Source organism: Acomys russatus, chromosome 20, assembly GCF_903995435.1.
Source record: "Acomys russatus chromosome 20, mAcoRus1.1, whole genome shotgun sequence".
In the NCBI taxonomy this organism is placed as follows: domain Eukaryota; kingdom Metazoa; phylum Chordata; class Mammalia; order Rodentia; family Muridae; genus Acomys; species Acomys russatus.
The window spans coordinates 14,299,870-14,322,721 of record NC_067156.1 but is presented as its reverse complement, the minus strand read 5'-3'; the positions used below and the strand labels follow the sequence as shown (position 1 = coordinate 14,322,721).

Sequence of the window (22,852 nt, the reverse complement as noted above, 5' to 3'; positions counted from 1 at the left end):
CTGTCTCTGACATGGCCTCTGTTGCCTGCTTTTTGGTCACTTCTCCCTGATGGGAGGCCACAGAGGAAAGGGATATGCTCAGTCCTGATGTGATTTGATCAGTGGGGGTGGGGGGTGGGAACTCTTCTGAGGAATAGGGGAGCGGGGAAGAGGGAAGGAAGGGTAGGACTGGGAAGATAGGAGGGAGGGGGCTACGACCAGGATGTACAGTGAATAAATAAATATTTTTTAAATGTTAGTGTGTTGTACAAGAGGATTAAGCTGCCTGGAAAAAAACGGGGGGGGGGACACTTACCAGAGTTACAAAATGAGAATAAACAGAACACCTCATGATGTATTGTAGCTAGCACTGTGCACAGAGTGCCACATCATACCGCTCGTCAGGAGGTAGCCAGGCCAAACACAAGGATGAAGGGGTCCAGCCAGCGTGTGCACAATAGCCTGTAATATCTAATGCTTAAAGCTGCTATCTTTAGACTTAGAAATGCCCACCAAAGTCACTGGCATCCTTGGATCCCAGTTCATCTGCAAAATCATAATTGCCAAGAAAAAATCCAGGTTTCAGGAAGTTCTCACTATGTAGCTTAGGCTCAATATAGCCTCCCAACACACACACACACACACACACGCACGCGCACGCGCACACACACACACACACACACACACCCTGCCACTGATGTTTAAATTACAGATGTACCCCACCACCACCATGCCCAGCGTGGGATTTTTAGTCCATTTGACAGTAATACTGAGTCTCCTTAAGGTCTGAATGGCTTTAATTTCATGGAAATTACAATAACTCTTTGTAATTCAGTAAAGCATATATAACATTTATTTCACTTTTTGCCTAATGAACTTTCTTAAACTTTTATTATGGAACCTATTAAAAATTTAGAGATATAAATACAAAAATATAATTAATCTGCTGTGTCCATCACAGTTTCAACAGTTACCATCTCGTGGCTAATGTTTTAGCTGTGCTCCTACTTCTCCAATTCTGTATTTTAAATAATTGCAACTGGTTAGTTTTTAAGCCATACTTCTTGCCTTAGGCTTTAACAGTTGCTCTGGTGGTTATAATGCATGTTCCTTTCTCTGTTCACTGCAGTAGTTATTCACACAGGGTCCCTGGTAACATTATTTGAGCAAGGTAATTCTAACCATTACAGCTGAGTGGACCAAACTCTGTTGGCTGTGCTTTTATCTTTAGAACATGTTGTTAAATTCCCTTCTTCAGCTTCAGTCAGCCCCACCTAGATCCTTCCTTTTGCTACAACAAAATACCATAACAACAACAACAAAAAAAAACCCAGCATATAGAAGGAAGTATTTTTGACTTACAGTTCCAAAAGGAGAATCCACCATGGCAGGAGAGGCACTGCAGCAGGCAGCCAGAACAGGAAGCGGAGAGATCATATCTTCAACTGCAAACACGTTACAGAGAAGTGGAAGCAGGATGAGGCTATATGATAACTTTCACAGCCCATCCCCGTACTGTGCTTCCTCCAGCAAGGCCACACTTCCAAACATTCTATGGACTTCAATCAGGGATCAAGTGTTCAAATATGTTAACCTATGGCAAACACCAGCCAAACAGTCTCTTGTAAACCCACAGAGCCTCCAGTATGGAGGTGTGACTGCTAATGAGTTAGTGAATAGAGTTAGTACTAAAAAAAAAAAAAAAAAAAAAAAAGGTAGTTGCTACTTTTCCTGCTCTTCCTTTATAATGTGACTCCTCTGTTTCTAGCTCTTAACTTCCTGCTAGCAGCTGTGTTCTCCTAAGCCATTCAGTCTTTGCTTCCAAGACACCAGTTTGGTTCTCTCTTGTGCCTTTATACCTGTAGTTTCCTCCAATGGCCCAGCTCTAGTCTGCCTCTGCCCAGAGCTTGATTACGCCCCAGCTCACCTTTGGGGAGAGTACACCATGGCAGTACCATTCAGCGAACTTAGGTAATCTTACCTTGTCTGTGGTTCCAGTGGATTTTGAGCAGTGGCTTCTATGCTCATCTGGAAAGCCATCCTAATCATTATGGAGTCCCAAGAATCATAAGCACACAAAATTTAAAGTTGGTGATACACAATTTTGTATTAAGCCAAATGTGTCATGTTTCAGGACAACAACTAAGAATGAATGAGCAAAAGTTATGAAAATGCTTCCTTTTAAAAGTTGAGAAGACAGTGGCTGCCTTATTTTAGAGCCTGGATACTCTTAGTTCAGCTTACAGACTATCTGTCAGAAAACCATGTCATAATGAAATACATTACACATGAAGCCACATGTGCCCCTGGTCTCTTCTGTACCACGTATTTTGTACCCAGAAACCTAGCTAACTGGGTATCCCACCAACAGATGTCTTGACAAGGCTCTAAAGGAGCAAAAAGTTACTCATGAGACATGGTAGGATGTGCCACTTCTTAACCTGTGTCTAGGGAAAAAAAATCTCCAACATCAATGATACTCTGTTCAGATGTAAAATGAAATTTTATGGAAGGGCTGTAAAACTATTAAATAATGCAAATCAAGTGCACACATGGAAGTGCTTTCAGTAAGCAACAGCTTTTAAAACGCATTCAGAAAGTCCATTTTCTCCCCATGAATTTCCTAACCAACAGAACCAACTGCTCTACCAGATGATTTTTTTTTCAAAATTGATTATCTATTTTAATACATATCTTCACTCTCTATTTCAAAGCCATTAGCTTTCTTTTAAAATTGCAAAGACATTTCATTCCTTAAGCAATTTGTTACTTTTGTGGTGAGGTTATCGCTCTGATAAAATGATTTCTAATAAAAACTAGAAATAGCTAAAGAATGGTGGATAACTGAAATTTAGTTTGATGACAGCCTCCCACAGCTTCTGTTATGCCTCCTAAGGAGAAGAAGGATATGGCTCTTCTTTTGCCAACTGATTACCGAACCCTGGCACACAGTTACCTCCAAGCCTGGCCCTCAGTATAAAAGTGTATCGTTGTACCATTTTTTTTTTAAGGACTGTCAAACAAGTTACAACAGACACAATGGCCTAATAGAATGGAAATTTACCCCTGTGTACTTCCAGAGTCCCAAAGTTCAGTATTAGTTTCCTAGGGCCAAAACCCAGTTGTCAGGACTGTGCTTTGGAGGCTGTTCTGGGGAATCTGTCCCCACTTCCTACAGCAGATCTCGAGTCCACATTATTTTAATCCTTACTGCTGTCACTTCCTCTTCTCTGGTGTGTTTCTCACATCTCTCCTGGCTAACTTTTACAAGGACACTTGTGATTGCATTTGAGGCCTATTGGACACTGAAGGATGATCTGCCCACACCTGCAAAGGAGCCTTGAATTTTAGATTTCAGAAGTTAGAACCCGGGGCGCCAGAGTGCCGAGAGTCAATGTGCCACAGTGGTGTTTGCTACTTCACTGAAGGGACCATGACTATAAAGCAGTGTTCTGAGAGCCACAGGTGACCCAGAATCCACTTGAGAGCTGGGAGACTAAGCTGCTACTTGTACCCCTACTTGTCCTTCCTGCATTGTGTTCAACAGTGAACTTGGAAGAAAACACAGACTAGGTCTTCAGCCTTCCCAGGACACATGCAAATTCTCTGTCACCCCCAGTTCCCTTTGAGTATGTTACTTTTAAAACATAAAATAAATCTTTAAGGTTCTGGGGGAAAAATCAGGTATCTTCAACAAAATAATGTTGTGTCCATCACATCCTAGCACTCATGTGAAGGTAGAGGCACAAGAGCATGTGTCGTAATGTGAAAGGTTAGCAACGACATCTCACACCGGCAAGGCACTACTCTTTAATATTTACAAAGGTCTAGTAGAGAAATGTAATGCCTTAAATTAGAAATTGCTCATGCGGGGCCTAGAGAGATGGCTCAGGCTGCTCTTACAGAGGACTAGAGTTAAGTTCCTCGCACCTTTATCAGGCAGCTCACACCAACTGTAACTCCTAGTCTAGGGGATCTCTACGTCTTCTGGTTTCTGCAGATGTACACACACCCGCACACCCCACAGCTTCAGCTTGCTACATAGGCCTCCCAAGAACAATTAGTCCACAGGGACAGTGGTGGTCATGAAGACAACTAGCCACTTGAGCAAGGATACACCTAACAGACATTCTCCACCAATGAGCGGGTGTCTATAGAGTAAGCCCCTTGGGACCTACACATTTCCTTTTGTCTTTAAAAAATTTCCCTTTATTTAGCTTCCATATGCACCTAGCAGTGTACCATAGTTCACCATAGCATGTGCCCTGGATTGCAACAAGCCTGCTATTCCTGAATAAATTTAAACTCAGCCTTATCTCTGATTTTAACTTATCACTAGTGAGAAGCAGTCTGTTTAGGAAAATTATATTTGGTTTTACCTAATTCTTTTTTAAAGATTTATTTATTTAATTATTTATTATATATACAGTGCTCTGTATGTACACCTGCATTGGTTTGGAGTCACCATGTGGTTGCTGGGACTTGAACTCATGACCTCTAGAAGAGCAGTCAGTTTTCTTAACCTCTGAGCCCAGTTTTACCTAATTCTTATATATACTATCTTTAGTGTATACCACTCACCTAGGGAGAAGAAAGAAGGGAAGGGAGGGAAGGGAAAAGACAGGAAGGAAGGAAAGAAGGAAAGAAAGAAAGAAAGAAAGAAAGAAAGAAAGAAAGAAAGAAAGAAAGAAAGGGAGAGACAGAAAGACAGACCTTGTGGGACTGGGGCGATGGTTCAGTGAGTAAAGTTTGTGCTATTCAAGCATGATGAGTTTGGGTCCCGAAGCACCCATGTGAAAGCTAGGCTTGGCTGCTTATTGATGTAACTCCAGCACTGACAGGTTGGGTACAGGCACATCCTGGAGCTTACTGGCCAGCAAGTCTAGGTTCAATGAAAAAAACTATCCCAATGATTATTGATGATGATGATGATGATGATGATAGCTATAGAGGAAGATCCCTCATATCATCCTCTATAGTCTCATAGTCTCCACACATGGAACACACAGGAACACTCTGTCTGTCTGTCTGTCTGTCTGTCTCTGTCTCTCTCTGTCTCTCTCTCTCTCTCTCTCTGTCTCTCTCTGTCTCTCTCTGTCTCTCTCTGTCTCTCTCTCTCTCTCTCTCTCTCTCTCTCTCTCTCTCTCTCATGCCCTGTAATGCAATAACTTTCAAAGTCATCTCCACATTAGAAATAAGGGGTGGGTGGGTGGACCTTTTAAATGTCTTTATGTCCTGTCCGTACTCTAGACTACCTCAATTCCAATGTCCTGGGCAGGGCAAGGGAGGGAGATAACGATTGCAGCAGTAGTTCTCAGTACACCGGGTTAGTCTCATCAACAGACTTTGGTGGGCATCTCTGCCCTCTCCTACACTACAGTGAGCATAAGAGAGCATAACTAAAATGAAGCTCTAAACAAGAGGCTCTCCTTAGCTAGCTGCAAAGCAAGGAATTAGTTAACCTTGCTTGCTTCTCAGAAGCTTTTGGTCCCTAACATTACCATTCTACTCTCCCAGCCACTCTTTCTGAATGTGGCCTTCTCTGCTAAAGCAACATCATTCAGAAGAACACTAGGGGCCGCCAGAAGGGCACTGAGTGTCCATTCACAGGCAGCATGACAATGCGGCTTCCTGTGTATATCCATCTCTGTCCTGTGTGATAGATAGCCCATGCCTAAGTTCACTGCGGAGGCAATAAGCCAGCGCCCTCAAAGCCAGCAAACCACATGCGAAATAACTCACATACAAAAGGGAAAATGACTATCATACCCTGTGTATCCTTTTCAAGGGGCGATTAAATCAGAGCCCTAGTCTGTAATCTACAAACCCCCACTGACATTCCCAGGCTCTCATGGAGCACTCACATCCATTAGGTAGCCTCTCGCAAATGCCAGCTTGATAAAGTGCTCGCTCACCACAGGTTAGGGAGAGCACAGTCAAAGGGGGAGGTATGAGTCTGTCATCTTTTTATAGATGACATCTGCTATGTGTTATCTACAAATCACTACCCCAGATACAGAGGCACAGAGGTTTGAAAGCTGGAGTGTTTGCCCAGCCTCTGAAAGCAGCTACTATAATGGTTTAACTTCTCGTGATTTGGGAGATACGAATTTCATGGGGAGACCTGGCGAGGCCCGGAGTTGCTCTGAAAACCCAAGTCCCTTCCCAGGCACCTGTAAGCCCCAGTGACACTCTGACATTGCTAAGATCCCTAAATTAATCCCCTCTTGAACACTGTAGGTCTTGACATCTTGTACTTGAGGCACGTGACTATAAACACAACGTTCTCTGCAGACGGTTCTACTTCATCTGGGTGATTGTTAAATTTTCTGAGAAACTGGATTTTTACATAAAAGGCAAAAATATTAGTCTTGGAAAAGTTCAGATATGTGAAAAGCTACTCTAGTCTGCTTTAGCATCACACACACTAAGCCTTGTGCGTAAAGTGAAACAGAACTAGGTTGACGATGCTGCAAGGATGGATGCCTAATTAAATCACGGGTGTCGAAGACCACTCTGTTGTGGCTACACAGTCAACAAAATACAACCCAAAGGGCTGAAGATCATTCAAGCTAGAGCTCTTGCTGGCTGGGGAGGGTGTGAACCCATGTAGCTCTTCAAGGCCCTCTACCTACAAGAATTAAAAAGTTTCTTATGATGGCATTAATCTCTATTTATTTAGTAGTTGAAACATGGTGTACATTTATGGGTTTGTATAAACATTTAGTACATCTAAAATCCACAACTGGTAAACAATCTGTGCTTGCTTTCGTGTACAACATTGGCGTTTATATCTGGACGTTTTTGTTGTGGAGACCCAGTCTCTGAGTCTAATCACATTGCCCCGTGTTACCTTAACAACCGTGACAGAAGTGATTTGTTCCTTACAAGGACTGTTGGTTCCTAGAAAAGGTGTCACGCTTGGAACTAATAAACCAGGTATCAAGGAAACAAGAAAAACAGCTGGCTTGATGAAGAGTACATGCAGGAGATTCCTGGAGATCCATGTCAATGCACAGCGGTGACAAGCGGTGTAACACCCAGAAAAGAGCACTCAGTTCTGAGCCATCAGATGTTCAAGTCTCCCCACCCCGTACTGAAAGGAATGGGTCTAGCCAGATCTGGTCCTCTGCTCAGAACACTTCGGAGGGCCTACAAAAGTCACAGCTGCAGTTCAGATGTGCCAACCAGGCCTAGGGCTCTGGCTTCTTCTGGAGTCAGGCCACTCTTTAAGGTCCTTCGTACTGCAGTGGTCCCGGCAGGTCACAACCAGAGAGACAAAAAGAGAAGGAGGTATTAGAAGAAGGACATATGATCCTCAGTGTATCAGTACCCATTGTCCCAAGAACCAAGGGTAACCCAGGGCTACTCTACTCTTGCTGAATGAAGTACCCTGGGAGAGAGCTTGGGGTGACAGGATTGAAAGGAGGAGAGAAATGGCTACACAGGGTTTCTGAAAAAACAGGTGCAGACCTCAGAAAGTGTAGGTGGTATGTGGAAAGCTCACCATCTTCCTAGAATGGAAGGTAAGAGAGTTGAGAGAGTCATAACATGGGACACCTGGCTCTGAGGACACAAGAGAGGGAAAGTAAGCCGCACCTAGAAGGGTCAGCAAGCTCCAAACTGCAAAGCTAGGGGAAGGAATGCAAAAAATAAAAATAAAAGAAAAAGAAAATGATATAACCAAGGGCCTGGGGCCCTGGTGCAGCCAAGTGTTAGGAAGAGCCCAGGGTTGGTGGTGAGGAAGAATCTGAGCGATACGGGTCTCGGTCTCAGCTTGACAGAAGACCTTTTGGGACAGTGATGGGGATAATCAGTGACCTTTCCTGAATAGATGTCAAGGAACCAACTATCCAACTTCTTGGGCGGGGGTGGGGGGTAGGGGCGGAGGGGGGAGGGCGGGGCGTGGACGGTTAGTGCTTTCTGTAAGTCATAAAAGTTGCAAGAGGGCTGAGGTCCATACCACCTTTACTAGGGCACTGTTGGTCACTGGAGATTGTTCATGTTTCCCACGGAAGAGGCCCATGTTTAGCTCAGCAATATACATTTCCTATTGTTTGGCATTGGTCAACTTTTATGTGAAAGTAAAGATTGCATAAAGGTGGAGGAAGTATCAAATGTCTCTCCTTAAGCAAACTCTGTCATTTGAAAGGTTAATTATATTTCCCTGAAGTTACAAATTATGCTTGGCCCACTCTAGTTATTTGAAGATCATAAAACATTGAGTGTATTTATTCTGTTTTCAGAAGGTGTAAGTCTACCTCCTACCCTAATCCCAAATTCACCATTTCCTCGGTTGATCAGAGAAGGCTTCTGATCAGTGTAGAAAAAGTAAGTCGCTTTCTTTCCAATCGTTATGCCAGGACCCCCACCCCCAAGTCCCATCATCCCTTCTCCAGAATCCAGGGTCCCATTCCAAGGGTCTGCTGGCAGTACCCCTTAATCTATGCTTTCCTCCCATGCCTGGACAGAGGATCTTTTAGCATGTAGCAAGAGATCTGAAAGTTCCAGACTGTTTTCATGACCACTCCCTGCAATCCAGGTCACATGGATGTGTAGCGCAAGAACAGACATGGTGAGAAACGGGAAAGGCAGCGTTCCCTCTGTATGCCAGCTTCCCATTTGCGAGGGCGATTTATTATTATGAAACAGAGCTGTTCAGTGAAGTGGAATGCTTCGGAGTTTTCCTATAGCCGCCTGTCTCCACCCAAGGCTTCCAGCTGAACCCAGATTTCTTCCCATTATAGTGCAGCCTTCACCCCCTGAGAGGCAGTGCCTGTTCACCTGTGCACACAGCTGTGTTAGGTACCCTCAGCTGTCTTTAGGAGACGAGTTGGGCCATGAACTCTAACAGTTTGACCAAGAAACTTGAGACTTTTCTTGTAACATTTGTTTTTTTGTTGTTGTTTGCTTTGTTATGTTTTTTTTTTCCAAAAGCAGTAATTTAGAGCCTCAGGTCCCGTATTAATTTGTTCTATCCAAGACTATATAATTGCCTTAGACTAAGGAAGGCTATTTTTGTCTTAATGAGAGTCATTTTTAAAAATCTGTATATTTCAAATGCCATCTCTGAAAAGAAAAGCTAAATGATACATTATGGTGATAGTTCAGTGCTGAGCCTGGGGACAGGTTATGAGACAGGTCTACTTTTCTCCTGAAATGCACTCACGAGATTTGCGGTTAGCCCTGGAACGCTTTCTCTCCCGTGGCACCACTCGCTGACTGGGCACCTGGGTGGCTGACTTGACGATGCGGTCCATGATCTCATCAGCTGCGTCATCAGGGACACTGGGTGACTCATCAGTTCCCATACTCCATGAGCCAGTGGATCCTGAAAAATTAAGACAACCAGAGGACTCAGAGAGAAAGGAAGCAAAATGTCATTGTCTTTCTACATAGCTGACATCCTTCAGAAGTAGATTCCAGTAAAGACCAGAGACGGCTTCAGAGTTAGCGGCATGCTTGGAAGGCTGGCCTGGCCCCACCTGTGTCCGCTATGCTGCCAGTACTGTGGAAACCCGAATTGGAGCATTTTATATTTTCCTACAAGATGGCTGTGTTCCTGTCTCTTGTGGTATCTAACTCTCCCCCTCTCCTGTGTGTGCCATTGCCACCTGCAGGTCCTATGATTACCTGAGGGCAAATGACCCAAGCCATACCCTGCATAGCACATCAGAGACATCCAGCAGGGCACATCCAGTAGTGCACATAGAGCCACCAAGGGATTGCCACATCAGCTCTCCATCAGTAGCTGTATGTACCTAGTCAACGGCACAGAAGCCAAGTAGATTCATGGTTCACACTTCATGTCAGGATTGCCTCTAGAAACAAAAAGGTCATGCCCTCTTCAAACAGCAGTAGAGTTTGTTTTTGGAACACCTATCTGCTCCTTGACATAAAAACGTGTCTTGTAGATAATTACGCATTAAGACTGTCCAAATCTCCCTGTAGGTAGCTTCTCCCTATAGGCAGAAGAACACATGGGCTTCCAAGCAGCATCACTTAGAAACCAATGGTGATTTAATACCTAAGACCATGGCCTCTGTGGCAGATGAGTGTCCTTATGCAAACTCTTGGATGGTGAGGAGAGTCTTCAGAAAGATCCAGGGGGTAGCCCAAATCATTCGTTTCTACACCTTAAACTTCACTTGGTAATAGATAGACAGCTTCACAGGCCAATAGACTAGAGTTCTCAAATTCAGAGCCACTGATATCCAGCCTGACTAAGGTCCAGTTGGAGCCAAAGAAGTGCCAACTTGCCAATTCTGAGGGAGGTAAATGATGTTTAAATGAACATTAATATATTAAAAACAGTGGATCATTGTTTTGTAAACATGGGCATGTGTGCACAAATGTGTGTGTGTGTGTGTGTGTGTGTGTGTGTGGCCATGCATGTGTGCCTGTGTATGTGTGTGGCCATACATGTGTGTGTATGTGTGCATGTTCATGCATGCGTACATGTGCTTGAAATCTTACTGTAAATAAAAAAGAGGCTGATAACAATGTCTTCAAGTGGCAAGGGCTGTGTAATTGATGGCGCAGCTTTTAAAGTCTATTCTGCTCTCCTTTCTAAGTGGCTCCATGACATTGGCTGTCCTCAGAGTAGAGCTACCAACAGCAAAGCTATCTTTTGTTTTGTTTTGTTTTGTTTTTTGAGACAGGGTTTCTCTGTGCAACCTTTGGCTGTCCTGGATGTACTTTGTAGACCTCGTTGGCCTCAAACTCACAGAGCTCCACCTGCCTCCACCTCCCAGAGCGCTGGGACTATAGGTGTGCGCCACTATGCCTGGCCTCTTCTCTTCTAACAGCTGCTTTAGTCTTGGTGTCTCTTTGCAGCAATAGAACAGTAATGAAGACACTCCCTGAGTACCTTCATCGGTGAGTGAAAATGGACACACAGGGTACAAACCTGACAGGTTTTTTTCCCTTGATCCCTCTAGTCCAGAGTAGATGTCTTGTTTCTGTTAAAAGTTGTACGATGCGGACCACTGAAATGGCTCCAAGGGTAAAAGTGCTCACCACACAAGTAGGCAAACTGAGTTCAATCCTAGAGCCCACATTAATGTGGGAAGATAAAACCAACTCCACAAAGCTGTTCTCTGAACTCCACATGCACAGAGTAATATTCCGAGCATGCACATGTGCACTCGCACGCGTGCACACACAGACAAAAACACACACAGAGAGAGAGATAATAATAGTAAATATACTTAAAAAGTTCCCAGTACTTGAGTCCCCCTCCTATGAAGGCTTCCACTGCACCATCTTTATAACCAACTAGTACAGCCTTCTGTGTGGCTAAGTAAGCACTGAGAGTACTGGAGACTTGGTGGCTCTTCACATACACTCTCTGGATGCAGCAACTTACACAGGACAGCAGGGACCATTCCTGTGGGATGGACTACCAGAAAAGACAAGCCTCACCCACCAGAAATTACCTCGGCTAGCCCGGCTGCGAGTGCGGACGCCAAGCACTGGGGTGGCATCGTCCACAGCAGGAGATGAGGTTTTCAACACAGCCTTCATGTTCTCGTGTTCCGCTGCATCTTCAGCATAGCTCAGACCCTGTGGCTGGCTCGGTGCTGCGGGAGAACTGCCAGAGAATTTGCCAGACTGCAAAACCAAAGCGAGGTTAGGACGTGAGGGACACTTGCCAAAGAGGCCATAGAGCTTTAAAAAACTGTTCATTTGGGGAAAACGTTCTCTCCTCTGCTTTCTCTGTGTATATTCAGTATATTCTGGAGTCCTGTCCATCATGGAGAGTGCCAACACAGGACAAATATCTCTACAGGAAGATCTAACACCAGAAAAAAAAGCCACTGGCTGCAGAAGGAACTTCACCCATCCATCCTGCATCGGGATGGATGTCACATAGGGGAGACTGACATTAACTCCTAGGAGAGCTAAACATTAAACAAAACTCTGATAGGACCTGACATTTCCTTCCCCATCAACTGTCTTAAGCTTCATTTTTTTAGGCAAATGCTGAGGATTCTTGTGGACCTAACCTCATCTCACTTTTACAGAATGAGAAACTGAGACTCTCTAAGAGTAAGTGGCTTGCGAGAAGTCCCAAATGTGTTGAGTGTCAGGCCACAGAGCAGAACATGCCAGATAAATTCAAGCTGGGACTGAGCTCAGCAATTCTACTTTCACGTTCCTTTAAAATGCTTGCTGTAACAAGCATTACAAAGCCAGGTTGATTTCCTCAAAAATGCAGGGCACATATGGTTTTTTTTTCCCAAGAGGTATTCTCAAACTCTATATAGAGCTTTATATACACACAAGAAGAATGAGATCAACATGGACCAAGGTCAGCCCCAAGTTGTTGCTTCACAGCCATTGCTACAGATCAGTGACAAATCTGTGACTTAGGCTGTCTATGCCTCTCCTTCATCAGTCGCTAGGCTCAACCATCACTGCTCCCATTTATTCCTGACTCTGGGATGCTCTATATATCTGCCCTGTTTTGGTTTTATTTTTGCTTTTGGTGCTGTGGATCAAATCCAAAGCTGCGTGCATGTGCAGCAAGTGCTGCACCACTGAGCTGCGTCCCCAGCCTGACTCCATTTTATTTTGGCTTTTATGTCGTTTGGTTTGATAAAGGTTCTTGTTATGTCACTGGTCTGAAACTCACAATCCTCCTGCCTCGGCCTCTCAGTTTCCAGGATTAAAGACATGCACCACTGTGCTCAGTACATATACAACTAAGCCGGAACCCAGTTCTCAGGCTTGGGTTGTAAAAAGCACAGAGAGGGGCTGGAAGGGAAGGAGACTCTTTGTCCACATTTCCAGCCTCAGGGAAGTGATTCTCCAAAGCTGCTCCTAGTGGCAGAGTACTGATTAGTTCTGGCTTGGGGACATTGGAAAATGCAGTTAGTTCCTCACTCTCTGGCACAAACAGCATGACAAGAACTGATCGGATTCTGGTTAGTGATCACATGGAAACCAATCAGAAAATGTCCATGCACAGTGTCAAGTGCTAAATGGTACCGACACTACATGCCGACTAGGTTAGGGTACTCTACAGCACACAGAAGGGTAAAGGTGGTTTTCTTCACATTCATGAATTGTCATACCTCAGTGTCATCCTCGTCATCAGTCTACCAGAAAGAACAGAACAGGACAAGATGGAAAAGACAGAATGATTCTTAGAAGGCACAGAAGTCAGCAAAGATGAGATCATCTCAATGACACAGGATTTTCTTTCCAATGGGAAAGACGTAAAAAAACAAACAAACAAACAGAAACCAAAACCTTTCTCATCCAGAAAGCTGGGAATTGGAAGTAATAAATAGCCTAGTTATCTGTGTTCTCTGTTGGGCCAGGCCAGATCCTACAAGCAGGACTGGAGGCGGCTCGTAATATAAATGACCCTTATAGCCAGGGACTCCCCAAGATCTCCTACCAGGTCCAGAGATACCTAATAGTCTAAATTACCCTTACATTGTCGGTATAGTCAAAGGTTCCGTAAGTCCAATCAGGACTACATGTTGGTAGTAGCCCAAATGACCTCTATGCTGTCTGTATGACCAGGACCAGGCCAGACCTTTTTCTATGTCCTCAAGCCTATCTCTAGAACACATCCCCCTGGAAGAAATGACATGTACCCTGAGTTTTGATGTAAGTACACTTCCTTGTGCATTGGGAATTGTATTACGCCAGGAAACTTTTTTCTCAATTAAACAGGGCTTGCATTTATTGGGAATAAACTGCCTGATATCAGACTCCCCAAAGTTTTGATCCAGGTTGGCAAAGTCAATCTTAACTGGATTTTCATTTGCGGTTCACTTCCCTGCCTTGACACCTGCAGGGTCCACCTCACACAGTCATCACTGATATAGGATCAGGTTAGGAGAGAAAGATGAAGAACGAGCTCCATACTGAGACATTCGTGGAAGGACCCCTGGGGTGTTGGAAAGGGGCCCATTGCATGCTGGGAAGAAAAGAAAGTAAATGAGGGACAGCCTTACAGGTCAGAGAGGGCTGTCTCCAAAGTTCCTGCAGACTTCTCACTTTAAGCTGTTATCATACAATCCTATTTATTTTGCCTCTGCATTAAAACAACTTTCTATGGAATTCTCTGAAATTCTTTCTAACTGTAATGTTCTGGGCTCTGCAACTCTGGATTTACTGTGTGGCTTCAGTTTCAACAGAGTATTTCATTTTCTAATTAGGTTGTATCATCCTTGGGATATGACTTTATCTCTCAATGTACTCACATTTGTCCAAGCACCCTATTACTGGACATACTTTCTATCTCAGAGTTGGGCAAATACAAGATTGCCTGGCCTTAGTAACAATATTCCAAAATTCCAGAAGGTGGCAGGCTTTCCATACAAATACTACCTTAACCTCTACTAATAAGAACTAGGTTGAGAGTTGACTTTGAAGCAATCTGCTGTGCAGATTAATAGAAACTTAAATACTTTTGAATCACACTCTAGAAACTTCTCTCCTCTCTCTCTCTCTCTCTCTCTCTCTCTCTCTCTCTCTCTCTCTCTCTCTGAAAGACAAATGTTCTCAAAGAAGGACAAATTTTAAAACCTACTAGGCTCTGTTTTTTACAAATCTCAGGAATTTGGCAAGAAATTTTAATGTGTTTTCCTAACTATAAGCATATTGGACTTGTGTTGTTTGACTTACAATATGTATAATTTCCACAAAAATAAGTGACCCCTTTTTAAGACTTTTAAAAATAACACTTTGGAATGAAATGTAGGTCACAGTTTGCCCAAGTGGATCCAATTTGCTTTCTGAGTATCCCAGAAAGCCAAAGATCCAAGGCAAGCAGATTTTAAAAGAGGATAGTCTGGCTGAGAGAAGTAACACTCAGAGTCATGAACTTTGCTGCAAAACAGGCCTCTTCTGGGAGACAGTAGTCTGCTGTGCCCTGGAGTCAAGAAAAGTCCAAGGAAGCCAGAGGTTTGGGGAGAGGTAGGTGATAAAGGGATGTATAGTCTATGGCTCATCCTAGAACTGCCTTTTAAGTACAAAGTATCTTGTAGTCAGAGCATCTGGGCATCCACAGGAAGTCAGAGGCTTAGGAATGCTTACTCTTAGTGATAACCACATTCCCTGGGTTAGCCTGCACTATGAACACTCCCCTGGCCACAGATGGCAGCCTCCATAGGGTCTTAATTGATTTCTTTCTTCTGCAGAGACATCTGCCTGAGTTGAGTTCAGCTGAGGCCTATACTCCTGGGGTGATGACAGTCCTGATGGCTTAACCCTTTACTCCTCCCATTCCCCTTCTTGGGAAGCCCAGGGATGCCTAGTACTTGCACAGGTGGGAAAACTTCATAGGCACTCATCTAAACAGTGGGGGAAAAAATCACATTGAGGAGATCGCCAACTGGCCCCAAATGTGATCTAACAGTTTCAATTCCCAATTCTCTCCAAGCCTATTTAAATAAGAATAAATAGTGAAGAAAGGAGGCTTCCCTGAAAGGGGGTGGGGAGGAAATTTTTTTTTTATAAATGAAACGTATACCTTCATTTGGTAATAATGCACAAGATATCAATCTGATGTCATGTTTCATAAAGGCACATCAGAGTGGGACCATGTGTTGGATACCTTTGTGAGTCTATAGCACTTTCTGGCATCCTTTCGACTCCACTTATGGAATGTGTCACATCTATATAACATCCTTAGTTAGTCTGTTGCTGTTTCTACTTCCAAATCCCTTCCCTGGCTATGGGATATGCTATTGGGTCATAGGTAGGGTCGAGGATGAGGGGGAAGATAAAGAGCCAGAAATATAGGGAGAAAAGTGTCCAGGGAAACCCCAGGTGCTATGGAGAAACTTCTACTAGACTTAATGTCCTCTGGAATATGCTCCAATCCCAACATTCTATGACTTAAATTACGTGACCATAAGGTTATGCCTTACAGTAGAGTTATCAACTGGCCAATTTGCCTTCTCAAATTGAGTGGTCCAAGTGGCTAATTGATACATGACATTGTTACGAGAATGAGAAGCCTAAATTAACATCAAATAAATTTATCTGCCTTTCTATGCTACCTGGTGCCCGTGCCTCCCGTTTCATCAGGTGTCGATCGCCATCAGTATAAACTAACATCAACATGGCTGCACTACACATTTCCCCTCTAGGCACCCCATCTTAGTTTTCATTGTCCTGGTAGTCCTGTGTTTCCCAGCAGATTTCCACCGACATGGTAGGAGAGCAGTTTGAGAGCACTTAGTAAGAGAGAAAACTTTTTCGTGTTGCTGTTCACAATCAGGAAGAACATAACACATCCCTCCCAAATGGTGCAGTCACTTGTGATTTCCCTTACTGCCAAAAGCCACAACACAAAGCAACTGAGTTTGTGAAACTTACATCAGTGATCATCTTCCCTCGGGTCTTGTTTCTCTCTCTGTGGTTGGCCCGTTTCTGTTTCTGCTGTAGAACCCTTTCCCTGGTGGTACGGTACTCTAGAGCGAACTCACTGATGATCCTGCAGAACTTGTTGATGTTTACCTCTCGGATTGCATAAGGGGGATGGCCCATAAAGAGTAAAAATGAGTGAAACCTGCAGGCAAAGGACAGTGATGGCAATGACTTCGCTTTTACAGAACCAAAATGACTTGTGTAAAGCTTTTCTATAAGGAATCTCCACGCTCAGCTTTCGGCAAGCGAGCACCATTCATTCCTGCACGTCTGAAGTTCAGAGTCTTCTTGGGTAAAAATGAAACAAGAGTCAAGCTCATTTCACGTTCTCTTCCGTGGATGTGAGTGAGAGAAAGTCTGGGTGGGAAGAGGTCAGACTACTTTCTTATTTGGCTTTCCATTTGTAAGTGGATCTGCCAAGCTTTCCAGAAAATTGACCAAGTTGGATCTTCAGGAAAACACAGCACAATTTCTAGATTATATAAGAACTTAATAGAAATGGAGAAGTGTTTTGAAATCCCTTACTTAGTCCTTTGAGTAACTGTAAATGTGCGCAGATAATATATGTAAAAATAGGATCTAAATAGATGCTTATAAAGTTTTCCTAAGCATTTTTAAATATTTTTCTTGTGATATTAAATATACAATCTTAATTTAAGAAGGACATGCCAAATAAGTTAAATAAAAATTTATCTTAGCTATTATGTTTATAGATTAAAATTTACTAAGCTGAACGTGATGACTCCTGCTTGCCAAGGAAGAGGGATTGTGAGAGTGAGGCAAGCCTGGCCCATACAGCAAGACACTATCACAAACAAAGTTGTTAGATTCCATTCATTTTGTAAAACACACAATTTTCAGGTACCAGGAAGTGATGAATAAGACAGTGAAAAACAGGGAGAAATCTTTTGGTAGAACAAAGAGTATTACATAAGTAACACCACTATCTGTAGACAAACCTCCTGGTTCTGATTACTCGGATGTGTGCAGTTTTGATATGGAAGTGATTTCTTTTTTAAATGAAGGACATTTTGCTTTCCTTTTGTAAAATATAACAGCATAACATATAAATTGTTTTTAAAGTAAGGGGGCTGAAAATGCTAAAAACAAACAAACAAATACACAACATAAAGAAAGCCCTCAGAAGAAAACAAAATATAAATTTCTATGACTTCGGATTAGATATCTTTTTTAGATATAACAACAAAAACATAAGCAAGTAGTAGAAAAAAATGAGCTAAATTTCACCACAATTAAAAACTCATGTGCTTCAAAGAACATTATCAATAGTAAAAGCACAACTTTCAGAATGGGAGAAAGTGTCTGCAAATCACATGTATAATAAAGTACCGCTGGGCAGGATATACAGAGGCATCTCCCAACTGAAGCCTGAGAAACAGAAAGACAGGTGAAGGATTTGAGCAGGCATTTCTCATTTTATAACAAAATATACAAATAGCCAGGAAGTCCATTCAAATCGTTAATCGGCAGGACAATGAAGATCAAAATCACAAATGATAGACCACCTCACACCTACTGAGATGGCTATCTCAAGAAGACAGCCGAGCAACAGTGAGGACTTAGAGAAGTTGCAATTCTCTTTCAGCCATGGTGGGAACAGAATAGGGTCAGCTGCTATGCAAAGCAGGTGGCAGAGTTCTTCAGAAAGTTAAACATACAACTCCCAACATGTCCTAGCAGTTTTCCTCTTGTGCATACACACAGACAAGAAAATGTGTACATACATAATAACATCTATGCAGATGTTCATAGCAGTTTCATTCTTAACATCTAGAGAGTAAGAATCCAATGTTCACCTACAGACAAATTCATACAACGCATACATGTGCACACAAGCACCACATGGCCAGCCCCACCCTCTGCCAATCTGTCATGACTACAGCCTCCTTGGAACCCTGGTTATTTTTTTTTTAATTTTTTATTAATTTATTCTTGTTACATCTCAATGTTTATCCCATCCCTTGTATCCTCCCATTCTTCCCTCCCTCCCATTTTCCCATTATTCCCCAGTGGTTATTTATTATCAAAGGTAGACTAAAGCCCCTCTGTAGAATGTGGAGAATCGTAAAAGGACACAGAGGGCAAAGCGCTAAGCCTGCGGAGGAAAGACAAAAGAACAACCCGGAAACAAAACTGAAAACAAACCACCTACTCTACATGGAAGAGCCACAGCACTGTCAAGGCATCCAGCATGGGCCATGTGCTATGCTCAGAACATTCACCCACATGCAATGACAGTGATAATGGGTGATGATGATGGTAATGGTCTTCATCCCACAGATCTCTGTCAAATCATCACTTCCCCAGCGAGCCTTCCCAGACCATCCTGTGTAAGGCAGCACCTTCGGGTCGCTGTTGAGTCAGCACTACTCCAGCCTGAACTTCCTGCCTAATGACGACATCACTTGCCAGATGTAAAATAGATGTTATAAGGATAGGGTGGTACCCTACCCTGCATATATTGTCTTACATCATTATCCAAGATCCGCATACGCAGCATCATTGTACGGACCTGTCCCACCCAGACAGTAACTATAACTTGTCTTTATATATGACCTTTCTGACTCCTCTTTTTTTATATAAGTATGACTGAAAATACCTCATTTTCTACCATCAGGAGCACTGCTTTAGATCCAAGAGCGTCAAAACCTAACATGTAAAACTGAAAACAAGATTCAAATCTATATGTTGAAAACTGGGGAGGGACAAGCACAAGGACTTCACACCTTAGAAAAGATGTGCATTTGAAAGGAAGACTCCAAATATTTGTTCAGAAAGACAAAGCATATGACTTGGAGAAAGGGAAACCTTTAAGAGATTAGTTCCCTATAAGCTTTAGATCATAGACAGACAGGTCTCATGGCTATGGATGGACTAGCTCCTCTCACTAGTGTAAGGCAAGACAAGCATGTTCGTTTTTTCCACTACCAGCCTTTTAATCAGGTGTGCTATTTACTGAGATGATGGGTCCCATCAGGAGGAATAGGCTTCAGGGAGTCAGATGCCAGTCTGAGTGTTTACCTGTCTTCTGCCGTCCCCTATACCTATAGCTGTAGTTTGCTAAGCCTTCTACAGGGAGTTGCTACCTACCCCTCCCCTGCTTTCTCTTACTGCCTTTCACAGTAACGGCTAACTGATGAATCCATGCGAATGTGTGAGTTTACACATCACCCATGGAGTGAGTCAGGCTGTTAGGGCAGCAGGATAAGATTAAAAACAAATGTGCAGGTACCATCAACCAAAAAACAAGATTTCCTATGACAGACAACAGTTTTGAAAACCAAGTATTGCCTGAAGCAACAGTTGTGCAACCATAACTTTCTTTCTTTTTCTTTTCTTTTTTGTTTTTTGTTTTTGTTTGTTTTGTTTTTTTGTTTGTTTTGTTTTTTGTTTTTTGAGACAGGGTTTCTCTGTGTAGCCTTGCCTGTCCTGGACTCACTTTGTAGACCAGCCTGGTCTCGAACTCACAGAGATCCACTTGCCTCTGCCTCCCGAGTACTGGGATTAAAGGCGTGCGCCACCACTGCCCGGCTGATCTGAAGGTGTTTACATGTAGACTGCTCTACATCATAAAATAGTGTTATGCATTCTAAGCTGCTGCTGCTGCTGCTCCTCCTCCTCCTCTTCTTTCTTCTTCTTCCTCCTCCTTCTCCTTCTTTTCCTTTTCCTTCTCCCCTCCCCCTTTTTTGGGATCTATTTCCAAATATGTGGGGTGAAAGAACTACTCTAGGTTATGCTTCTGGCCAGTGTTTAAGGACGTGAAGCAAAGCAATAAGGCTCAGTTCTAGTCCACCCAGGTTAGCAATGGATTCCTGCTCTAATCAGTCCCATAATCCAGGCTCCTACTAAAGACTTCATTTGAACCAAGAGTTCTAAAGTGTGGATGCTTACCCTGGACGCTACCTAGGACCTCCTGTCAGTCATGGAACTTTCAGTACCAACCATAGCTATAGTGAATTTCTAGTCCATCCTGGTCACCCCCAACGGGATGCCCAATAGTGAAGATCTGTGAGCTCATGTCAGACAAGACATCATTAACATGACTACCTTGAATGGATCGATTCAAGCAAACACATCATAAGGAATGGCTTTATCAATGAAACACATTTTTAATCTGTCTTCGACAAAATGGTTAGTAGAAGCAGGCACAAAAACTTTATAAGACTTTCATGAATTTGCTCTGGTTTTACAACATCCCAAATGGAGATTGTTTCTTTTCATATTTTTAAAGGTTGCTAACCACTTACATAATAAAAAGAATAAAGATTCAAACCTGACCACATCTTCTTCCTTCCCTTTTATATACCATGTCAAAAGCATAGTACTACCTGAATCTTATAATATTCTCCTGTACAGAGGCAATATAATGTAGTTGAGATCCAGTTGGATGAGGTGTAGTTAGTGGGTTAAGCAGCTTAATTCCAAAAACACTAATTAATAAGGAACCATCAACCTAGAAATAATATTACATTGCTGTCCTGCCTGCACTTTTATCCCTTCCCCACCTTTTCTCAGTAGTTGCCACCAAGGCTAAGAAAGAGGTTCAGGAGATGGCTCAGTAAGTAAAGTGTTTGCAGTTTGAGCTTCAGTGAGCTCAGAGCCCTTATACCCACAAAAAAGCTGAGCATACCAGTATGTGATTGTAATGCTAGCACTGGGGCGACAGACACTGGAGAATCTCTGAGGCTTGCTAGTCTGTTCATCAAGTTCAGCAGTGAACTCTGTGTCCAGTGAGAGGCTGGGGAAGAGCAACCGAGGACAATGTCTGACATTGACCTCTGGCTCCCACACACGGACACACACAGACACTATACACGTGTCTATCACACAAAGCCTGAGGAAGTATGTTCATCAAAAGAGGAAATGCCACAAGAAGGAGTGGCTTGTGGGAAGATAAGAGCATCAGGTTTTAGAAAGTCCTACATGGGCTTAAGAATGATTAAAGGAGGAGTTGAATAAAGAAGAAAAAGAAGGAAGGATGGGGATGTTCTTAAGTCCATACACTGTGATGATGAAGCACAGAAGAAAGTGGGGGCTCGTGAAAGACAACCCCGTCCTTGCCGGGAAGGTGGCAAGACCAGACTCTATGCATCTACGGTTTAAAAGGATGTGACACAGATAGGCACAGAGCCATACTAGACCCACTACACCTGAGCCAGCCTCCTCGGAAGTAAATCACGACTCCGGGGGACCTCCTAGACCCTGTGGCTGAGGATGGTTGGTACAGAGGAGAGTCCCTGTGGTAAGGAACAGCCCACACTCAAGCACAAGTGCTGGAGAGAAAATACAGGAGAGCATCATCAGAAGGCTGAGTATAGGCCAGATGTAAGAGAACTTTGCTAACACAGACAACAGCCTCGCAGAGGAGTGCACTCTTTGTGAAATGGCTCCAGAGGTCGCAGAGAAGAAGCAATTTGCCAGAAATCTTACAAAAGCAGTTCCTGGGTCAAGGGGGACTTGTACACTAAATTATCCCCTGCATTCCTTCCAGTTAAGATTGAATGACACTGTTTTGCATACATAGATATCTAGACACCAGTGCACAGGAGTAGCTGCTATGTGCCTAGAATGCACAGTGATGTGTTTGTAAATGTAACCTCCTAATCCCTGTGCATGGTATATTTTTATTTTCCATTAGCTCTTCAGGACACATACCTATTAATTATCCTCCGATGAACAATCTTTAAAATTATAATTCGCTCTGCACAGTCCTTTAAGAACTCCGACATGCGTTGTTTTAAAACTGGCTTCATTTCGTGTTTTGCGATTGCCTTGAGGTGATCCCATGAGGCTTTGCATCTTCTCTCCATCTGACATAAATTATCTTGAAGCTGATCAAAGTCAACCTGAAAATCGGGAGGGGGAGGGGGGAGAGAGAGCACAGCAAAGGCGTGAAAGAGCTGGATGGCAGCCTGAGACCAGAGCCCAAGGTGCCTGTGGAAGGAAACAGGCATCCAAACCGAATTTACATCTTAAAATACAAACATATTTATGGCCTAAAAACGATTCCCATGTGTATTTTTCATTGTCTCCATGTCAAGTTGTTTAGTGATAAAACTGTTCTCCCTGTGAACCCAGTGCACAAGCCACCTTTTCTTGCCTTGTTTGGGAAGAAATGTAAGAATCTTTGGGAACTGTAAATTCAGACATGAAGTGAAGGAACCTAGTACAAGATGAGCTGCAAAGAAGTCTCATAAACCTTTTCAGGGTCCTCTTGTTCTCTCGGGTTAATATTTTACTAAGACGGAAGAACGTCCCCCTGTCATGGGAGGCTCTAACTATGCTCAGCCAGCAATGGGCAGCTGACTTCTCTTTACCAAAACTTACAATTTATGTGAAAAATGATTGGATCCATCCATCACTCATATATTCATCTAACACTCAAGGAGTACCTGGTGCACAGCACTCGCTGTTTTGGGTACTAAGTATACAGATAGCACAATGAGTAGACAGTGAC

At 43.2% G+C, this 22,852-nt stretch overlaps 1 protein-coding gene across 3 annotated transcripts in view; it reads right to left on the bottom strand.

Annotated features, from left to right (window-relative positions):
- Positions 1-6,610: 6,610 nt before the first annotated feature.
- Fhod3 (formin homology 2 domain containing 3) overlaps positions 6,611-22,852 on the bottom strand; it is a 415,945-nt gene continuing 399,703 nt past the window's right edge. For 2 of the 3 annotated variants that reach the window (XM_051163629.1, XM_051163631.1), the window contains 5 exons: positions 22,051-22,241; positions 16,324-16,516; positions 11,418-11,592; positions 9,149-9,310; positions 6,611-7,223 (listed from right to left, as the gene is read on the bottom strand). In XM_051163629.1, the coding sequence (XP_051019586.1) occupies positions 7,141-7,223; positions 9,149-9,310; positions 11,418-11,592; positions 16,324-16,516; positions 22,051-22,241 (804 nt within the window). In that variant the 3' untranslated portion in view covers positions 6,611-7,140. Of the gene's footprint in view, positions 7,224-9,148; positions 9,311-11,417; positions 11,593-13,058; positions 13,083-16,323; positions 16,517-22,050; positions 22,242-22,852 lie in introns of all 3 variants that reach the window. The other variant, XM_051163630.1, reaches the window with a different exon arrangement.